At 31.7% G+C, this 9398-nt stretch overlaps 1 protein-coding gene across 10 annotated transcripts in view; it reads right to left on the reverse strand.

Moving 5' to 3' along the window:
* Nucleotides 1–562: 562 nt before the first annotated feature.
* Nucleotides 563–9398, reverse strand: part of LOC105673878 (uncharacterized) — a 148704-nt gene continuing 139868 nt past the window's right edge. For 8 of the 10 annotated variants that reach the window (XM_067350379.1, XM_012369835.2, XM_012369837.2 and 5 more), the window contains 9 exons: nucleotides 7796–7951; nucleotides 7208–7521; nucleotides 6893–7082; nucleotides 6631–6794; nucleotides 4773–5059; nucleotides 4479–4704; nucleotides 4112–4316; nucleotides 3450–3992; nucleotides 563–3358 (listed from right to left, as the gene is read on the reverse strand). In XM_067350379.1, coding sequence (XP_067206480.1) covers nucleotides 1239–3358; nucleotides 3450–3992; nucleotides 4112–4316; nucleotides 4479–4704; nucleotides 4773–5059; nucleotides 6631–6794; nucleotides 6893–7082; nucleotides 7208–7521; nucleotides 7796–7895 — 4149 coding nt within the window. In that variant the 5' untranslated portion in view covers nucleotides 7896–7951 and the 3' untranslated portion in view covers nucleotides 563–1238. Of the gene's footprint in view, nucleotides 3359–3449; nucleotides 3993–4111; nucleotides 4317–4478; nucleotides 4705–4772; nucleotides 5060–6630; nucleotides 6795–6892; nucleotides 7083–7207; nucleotides 7522–7795; nucleotides 7952–8104; nucleotides 8377–8402; nucleotides 8680–9398 lie in introns of those variants that run through there. The other 2 variants (XM_012369838.2, XM_012369833.2) reach the window with 2 other exon arrangements.

A 9398-nucleotide genomic window follows, 5' to 3' on the forward strand; every position in this document is an offset into this window, starting at 1 on the left:
AATAAATAGGAAAAGGTAGTAATAAAAATGTTAAATAATTAATATAATTTTTGTGATATTTGCGCAAAAACACTACAAAATATTTGAATTATTACGAAGTAATTATACTGATGACATCAAATTAGATTAACAAAATATGCAATTACTTTTATCTTGCAAATTATGCTCTTCCTTAACATTGTAGAAAAAATGTTTCTTAACTAAACATGACATTTGTTCTTAATTATAAAATAGCACGATTGCTTGTACTACTATAGTAATTAATAGTATATGTACATAAATTACGCAAAACTCGTTTATATGATTCATGAAGAAAATATTAAATAGTATGCAGATAAAGTATGCACATTTATATCTACTAAAAATATATCTACCATTTTTTTATTCTTTAAATAATAAAATATTTACCATATTTCCAAATTAAAATTTGGAAAAATCAGCATTATATATTTTATCATAATTATATTAATACCTTGTGGTACACAAAAGACTAACTTTATTTCGTCAAAATACCGTTTTTAATAGACAATATTAGATTTTTATGCATGAAACATAAGAGATGTTAGCTTTAATATAGTTTATTTTCAAAAATGTTTTAATGAGAAATACAGTTGGCTGTTATTACATACAAACAAATACATCAACTTTTATATATGCATGTGTATATATATCTATATATATATATATCATGAATACGTGTATATGTATGTATGTATGTATATATACAATATATATTGTCTGCGTACACATACTATATATACATAAATATTGTATACACATAGTATATACATACACTCAGTACTCATAATATATTTATATATAATGCATACAGCCTATTTTCGTTTCTCATTGTAAAAATAATGTAACTGATCATCAATGCCTACAGAAATATATAATGTTTGTCTTATTTTATTAAAATAATTTGTTAGCAATAAATTGTACGATGCTGAACATCACTTGAAACACAAAAAAAAAAATTGTCTTCACAGAAATCACGATGCATAATTGCAAATCACAATTATAGAAACAGTTATGCTGACAATGTGTAACAAAATTTTATTCAATTTATCACACACATGTTCACTGTAAGTTTTAATATATCTGTATTTGTTCAAAAAGAAAAACTCATATACTTTAATTAATAAACTAAAACATTCTCAAGGTGACATTGTCAAGTGATGTTAAACTATTATTAACACAGATGTGTAATATCAAAGATATCTTGTCTAACATCTTATCTAACGTCGATCTTTAAACAAATTGGCCATAAATGGCCTTTGCGATTGTGATTGAAAGCTATAATTTGATGGTTGCCATGCTCCAGTGTTGGTGCCTCCTTGCCAATTTGTTGATTTCTTATTCACATCGTTTAGAGGTAACCAGCGCGTCTCATTTATGTTTGGATTACCAATGTTTTGACATGACGGTTTTGTCGGAAAAGCTTGCGACTTATTCTGCCAGCTGTCCTTGGATTTTGTCCAGGGATCTCCTTTATCAGGTTCTCTGGACCAACCAGACGATGATGACGCGGCTTGATTTTCAAAATTCATCCATCTTTCCTTCAATCCAAGATTGCTTTCATCACCCCAGGGATCTCGCGCATCTTCTGGAAGATCATTCCAATCGTCCTTGTCTCCTTGATTCCAGTTAGAATTATTAGACTGCGCCTGTTCCCATCGCGGCTTGTCCGTATCTTTCCACGGCTCTTTGCGCCCACCCAGAATTTCTTTGTCACGATTCCAATTTTCACCGCCGCCTCCCGATCTAGAAGGACCAGACCATCTATTATCCGAAGTCTGCCATGATTCTTTCATAGCGGGCTTTGCGAGCGACTGCTTCGAGCCCCAGTTTCCATGAGATGAAGAATCTCTGATATCCCATGATTTTTCTTGGTTTGTTGACTTGTGATATCTATCGTTGTCAGAAGAAGGAGGCCAGTTTCCACTCGTTGTTGGTTGTCTTTCGTTACGCCAAACGTTTTCAGGTACTCTCTCATTAACGGACCGTTGCCAAGTGCTACTCTGTTCGATAGCACCTCGGCTTGGTATGTCCCATTCATCCGCGAATCTATTCGGCGGCGAGCTTTGGCGTCTTGGCGATGGCTGTCGCCTTGGAGGTGATGCAACACGTCCAGTTTGTATTCGAGGTGGCGAAAAATGTCTCATAGGAGACTGATGCCTCGGTGGAATCATGTCTCTTGATCTTGGAATCATCGTTATAACGGGCGACATGGGTCTCCTTTCTGGAGACATTTGACACCTCATGGGCGACCTCTCGTGCAGTCTGTACGTAGGAGACATCTGTCTCTTCGATGATTCGTATTCCATCATAGACATTTGTCGTCTCGATGGAGACAATGGCGGTCTTAATGGCGACATTTGTCGTCGCATTGGTGACATCGACCGGCCTGAAACCGCTGTCGATCGTCTTGGTGGTGACATTTCTCGGACATTAAGCGATGAGAACGGACCTCTGGGTGGCGTAATTTTACGTCTCTGGGGAGAATATTCACGGTGCGAAGGAGAGCTATGTCCTTGATAGGGCCTATCTGGAGAAAGATGTCTCCTAGGCGGCGAGCATGGACGTCTTGGTGGTGACAGTAAGGGACGCTTTGGTGAATATCTATTTGGCGACTGTACTCGATGTCGAAACGGCATCTCCTGCCTCTTCATCGGAGAAGTAGGTTTTCTTACAGGTTCTGCATTATTCCAACGGTTTCTCTCAAAATCTTTATTCTTATGCCAAGAATTATCTTGATTCTGTTGCTTATTTCTGTTGTCGAATGATTTTTTAGGCAATTTCGGTCTATCATTAGATACAAATTTTAACGCTACCGGCATCACGTTGTCTGGCTCTAGTGGTCGTAAATTATGGTACTTTCTGAATTTCGGTTTCGGAACATCTTCAGTTTCTAAATATTCCTTGTTTGCTGTCGTAATAACGAGATCTTTAGCACGGATTTCTTGAACAAATCGACCTTTCAGAAGAGGATCGTCATCAAGCTCCTTCTTTGACGGCGCCTTTTGATCAATCTCGGCTGGCGCAATGCGATCCCACACTGAACGTGGCAATTGAGTATGATACTTATTAGTCTGGTCGAGAACCAAACTTAATACATTTTTTATTTCTTTAGCGGTCGTTGCATCAACCGTGGTTGGACCGCTTAATTTTTCTTTGGCTGCTTCGAGAATTTTACGACTTTCATTTACCTTCTGTATTAAATCCGTGTCTATTCGGTTGCTCGACAATTTTTCTCTCAAATCGATTTGTTCTGTATTCTCTCTCTTCTTATCAAATAATGGATTGATGCGAAGTGCTGGATTTTCATGAAGCCAATTCTTTTTCTTGATTGTAACATCTAATTAATGAAAAAAAAAAAAAAAAAAATTGATTAGATTTATATAATAATCTCATATAATGTTTATTGAATTTATGCCGTCAAAACTTACCCTGTTGCCATGGTTTGGGTCCGGATTTTTCGAATTTCTTAGTCACTTTTTTCGATAATTCTATTATTTCAGGCGAGTGATCTCGCTTCAATTTTTTACTTTTTCCTGATGAACTTGAGTCGCTCTTCACGGAAGGTGTTTTTTTCGTGGGTAACGGTTTAAAGTTTTTCTCAAGTTCAGTTTTTGCTAACGGATTTTTTCTGAATACATCAGAACTTTCAGGTTCATCATTATTTATTATTTTTTCTAATGCTTTAGTGTTATCCCACGTTTTACTTTCTTTTTCCAACATCTGGATGAACCATGGTTGCGTAAGTCTATGCATGAGTCTACGTTCCATTAGAATGACGGCCTCAAAATGAGGCCCAGTAGGCAATGTATCAACGACACATGCTCGAACTGGCATAAACGGATGACCGAGCCCACTTTCTGCAGGCCGTGCAAGTTCTAATATTGCCCGAACCGATTGTTTTGTCAATGTGGTGATCATTACGATACGCCGGAGAGAAGTAATTTTTCTTAAGCACGTCATTACTTCAATGGCTAAAAGATATTATAATTTTAGAATTTTATTATTAGATCGCATCTTGTGACCGGAATGCTTAGCGTCACTGATTAACCGTTAATAATATTGATGATAAACAAAAATCGAGTTTGCATACCTCTACCCATATTGGTACCCGTGTTGATTATGCAGTAAGTTACAACATTTTTATAGTGTAAGTTACGCATAGAACCTAGTTTATTTACGACCTCGGATGAAGATCCCCTTATGAAAGTTGCATTGTATATACTGTTTAATTGACAAGTTAATTCAGCTTCATTTATCTCCAGCGGCGCATCAACTCCTATCACTTCTCGACATTTCTGTTATAATGCAACGATAGTTCATTAATCGTTCCGTCAAGTTGCTTAATCTCATATTTGCATATACAATATGTGATATTATTGTAACGTATCGATTGTCTTTGGTTGGTAATTAATGCATTTACTTACGTGCACATATTTATGTATTACGCATGTACTTACGGACGCTAGCGAAAGTCCAATCACGCCAATCCCGCAACCGATTTCAAGTATCGTTGTTTTCGGTGTAGGCTTAAGCAAGTCTGTGACCGCTTTAACTACGTTCCACGCACCGGCAGCATTCGACCAAAAGTTTGTCTTTGGTACAAGCTGCACTTTTAGATCACCCACAACTTCATCTAAAGCCTCTGCTCCCACTAAGAATGTAGTTAGGACTGAATCGTCATATCTGAAACGAATGCAATATGCAAATTTCTGCTGATTTTGAAGCAGTTTCTTATCTTGTTGGTTCCTTACGTGTTTATCGTTCTGCAATACAGAGATTTGACATTACAACTCTTTCCCGGACCAGACTCGTATGTCTGTTTCAAACGATTCATAGCGTTCTCACTGATATCTTTTCCAGTTGCAAAAAGCATGAGTTCATCCCTGCTATTGCAACGCACTAACAACGACATCCATTGTTGTTTTGTTTCCGCTGCATCTTTTCTTGAATCGGTATCCGTCGATAATTCTTCTTTTTTAATAGAAAGAACTGCATCTTGAGTCGACGTTATAGTTGTTTGGAGAAAATCTTCAAATATCTGTGTATGCCAATAATCATCGATATTACAGTCGCTATGTAACTTATTTAAGTACTGTTGTACTTTTTTGCATGTTAAAAAGTAATTCATACATATTATATATCTAGAAAAGATATGTAATATGCTGTATGATATATCATATGTATCTTTTCATATTACAGCATATTGTATTATGCATGTAAGTTATTAGAATGATTAAACAAAAACATCAGTTGTTACTTATTATTATCACAATTACTCGTGTGTTGCGTGAACCATAAACTATTATGTTACACTTTTATCATTTTATTATAAACCTTTCTAACGAATTTATTTTATAAATTTTTTATATACCCGTTCACATGCGGATTCGAATTTATGATTAAATTTGCAATTTATATAATTATTAAAAATATATGAATGTTTCTGGGTTTCTTTATATATCATATTTATTATTTACACAGCTAAGTACGTTGAGAGTATCAGATATGGCAAATCAAGTGGTGGTACAAATAATATCTGATTATCAATATAATCAAGTGATGGTACTAATAATATCTGATTATCAATATAATCAACATGTGTGTGTATATATATATATATCATTAATCATAATGATTATCATCTCTTTTTCCTTTTTCGACAGATACGTTTATGTTTATTTGATGTAAAAGCATAAGTATCAGGAAGTATGATACTTAAATCATCATGATATCCTTATAAGGAATTTATTATACTTTATTCTTTTTTTATTTTCTATTCTATATTATACTCTATATTCATTCAATATGTTTGTCATTTTTATATGCTGTTTACTTCTCTTTTTTCTCTCTCTCTTTCTTTCTCTTTCTATTATAAAGATATATTTTCCATGATAAAAATTTTTTTTATCAAGTGCATTTAATGCATTGTATTCACAGTAATGTGGAAATTAATATTCTTAAAATTGTTGCTGCCTTGACTTACACATTGTATGTGTACACACGCAGTCATGTATGTATGTATACATATATGCATGTAATTAGTATAATTTTCTATTATTATTTCTGTGCTATCAGTTGCATAATATTAGCAACATCTTGATAGATGCAATTATTTTATTGCATACATAACAGTAATTAAATTTCCACTTTTTTAATTTATTGTTATGTATGGAATTAATTACTTAAATTGCATATTTTAATAGGATTAATCACAAACGCACACACACAAATTCATTTAAAAATTCATTTACGTAACATGCATTTTATTACTTGTAGTCAATAAAATGGGAAAGGGTTTTTCCACTTTTCCATACAAGTATTTTTCTTCTATTAATGTGCATGTGTTAAATAGAATTTTTTTTCAATTTTGTAGAAGTTTGCACTTGCTGTGTAATTATTGTTCACAAATATTTAGATCTCACTCAATTTTTATAAAAGATGTCCATAACCAATCACATATCTTAAAAAAGCTAAACATCTTTGTAGTGAATATTTTGAAATAATTATTCATATACCAAAAATATAGATTATATTAAAAATTTCTTCGTTTTTTTTATTAGTAAAGCTGTAAAAAGATAAAAAAAAACAAAATTTTTCTAATTAGTTTACCTTAACAGCATGTAATACAAAAGATGGAAATTCATCTATATTATTCGTATTAACACCTCCTACTCCTATTGGTTCAAGACACCAGAGTGTTTTAAAAGTCTTTTTAAAAGATTCCGCATTGCTCTCTTCTTTTATAGAAACATCCTCTATTTGTTTTTCGTTACCTAAACATAACATATTTTAAATTTATTATTTAGTTATGAAGGTAAATATCATGTATTTTTCTTACGATATATTTCTAATTAATTAATTTTTTACTTACATATAAACTTCCACCGATTAGCATGTGGTTTGTTCAACGGACAACGTCGAATTTCATCTACTTTGCAAATAGGTGTTCCTTCTATCTTCTCTATTCTTTCTAACCATTTTTCATAATGGGGATAAGAAGCTATTAATACTCGAGATAACTTTGACAGTCTTTCCTTAAAATACGCATCTTTTTCCAGAATCTAAAAAAATATTTCTTTAATTAAAATTGAGAAAATACGAATTATGAATATAATATAGTACATTTGTTGATACAATGTTTAATTAACTTAAAAAAATATAGAATAGACATTACATTAGATATTACCTTTATTTCATACCACTTTTTTTTTATAGGTTCTACACCGATTACTGTTATTTCTTCTTTATCTTGTTCTTGAGAAGAACATTGAATTTCCTCCACTGACTGGTTCATACCAAAGGTTTCAGGATCTAGTTCAATACTTTCTATTACATCCAGATGACGCATTACATCTTCATCTGTCACTTCCTTTTGTGTATCCAATTGATCTAAGTTTATATCAGCAGTAAAATCAATAGCATCATTATTTAAATCTTTTTTATTATGTTCTACCTCCATTGGAACTGGTTTATCAGTGTCATTATTAAGAGATCTTGTATCTGCAATATAAGCATTCTAAATTGTAAATACTTTTCTTGGTTTTATGGCAAAATATCATGCATGATTAAAGTTATATGATCATATAAAAAATAAGTGATTTATAATACAAACATTCACAATTGCATACTGTGTTATTTATTAAAATGAGATGTAGTTGTTTTCAAAATAAAAATATGTCTAAACATTCATAGCTATTAATTCTCTATGCATAAAAAATATCTTTTATGCATAGAGTTCAATAAAAAAAATAAGGATAAATGTTTTGTATCATACCAGTGCTAGTCTCAAGACTTTGCTGTTGAGTGGCATTTTCTGGGCAAGCCATAACCTCTTTTTGAGAATTTTCTGTTGTTTCAGGTGTTTCTTCTTCCATACACTCATCTATCACTTTATATTGTTCATCTTTGTTCACAATTGTATTTGTATCATCTGCAAAATATACCAAATCATATGTAGGATAAAGTATCATATAATTATCATCAAAATAAATGGCTATGTCAATCGATAAGCATTTCTTAAACAGTTTTGTCGAGTTAGAATCCGTAATTAATGTTTGGAAATAATTGTAGTTTAAAGCATTACCCATCATCGCGTGGTCGCCTATGATGGACTGGACTTAATTTGCGTGAAAATAAGAGAATTCAGTTAAAATATTATTCACAAGAACACTTTTATCGCTTTTGAGGCATACTATCAATGACTATATGACGTAATGCAGTGACTGGTAAGCAAATCCACGAATGGACAGCCATGGAATTGATCGTATAACAGTGTGTAATAGTAGCACGTCACTATCGGCTTATCGTTGTCGTATGTTCGCTAGGCTGCAACTGTTTCATTGTTTACGAGAAATTTGAAAGGATCGTGCCACAATTCTTACCATCTGTTAGATTCCGATGTAAAAAATGTCATCAAAGTACGATTACTTTCACTGTGTGTTTGTATTCTGTCGTTTTTTTATAAGGTTTTTTACTTCCAAACATTTCTAAGCTCCTTTTGAACGAGTATCACGAAATATGAATAAATGAGAATAAATCTAAATTACTTGATATAAATGCGGACTTGAAAACATTAAAATAATTGAAGTGATAACTTCTAGGAACTAACTTTCAAAATTATATTTAATTAAATTGCAAACGTATAGATATTGTAAACGTATACCAAATAATATAAAAATTTACAATAAATTTTTGACAAAAGTAACTCGGAAATATGTATTTAAATTCATATTAATAAATTCTACATTAAAACTAGTTAAAACTAATGAAATTATAATTCTGTTGTGTTAGAAATGTGTTTAAAACGAGTATTATGAGTTATGAGAATGCGCCTTTAAAAAGATGAGAACACTTAGCGCGAAATTTAAAAATTTATCATACTGTAATATTCTGTATTATCACATTCTAGCATCGTGCTATTTAGTTAGATATTATTTATGACTTGTTATGCACAAAATAAATTCATATTGTTTAGTCTAGATAAAAAATTAGATGTAAATATGTAGCATGTATGATATTGCATATCTATAGAAATAAAAGATAAATTTTATTATTCAAATAAACCTTCCCCTTTTTAAATATAAATTAGCGACATTAAATTTAGATAAAAATAAAATAAAAAAATAATTAAGATCTATTATTTTAATATTTAATTGGTCTAACAACAATTTTACATATGCTTGATGAGATGAATACAAAAGTAGTACAAAAGATGATATAAACATTTTTCTTGTGAGAAATTGTTTTTAATTGTTAATATTTAAGACAAATTTTAACAATAATTGTAATTTTTTTATCTCGAATTTGATTTTAAATTTGGATGTTTGGATATTTGATATTTAAAAAATTTTGTTCTTTAAATCCTCGTGGGGAATAAA

This window comes from Linepithema humile, chromosome 2 (assembly GCF_040581485.1).
Source record: "Linepithema humile isolate Giens D197 chromosome 2, Lhum_UNIL_v1.0, whole genome shotgun sequence".
NCBI classification, from domain to species: domain Eukaryota; kingdom Metazoa; phylum Arthropoda; class Insecta; order Hymenoptera; family Formicidae; genus Linepithema; species Linepithema humile.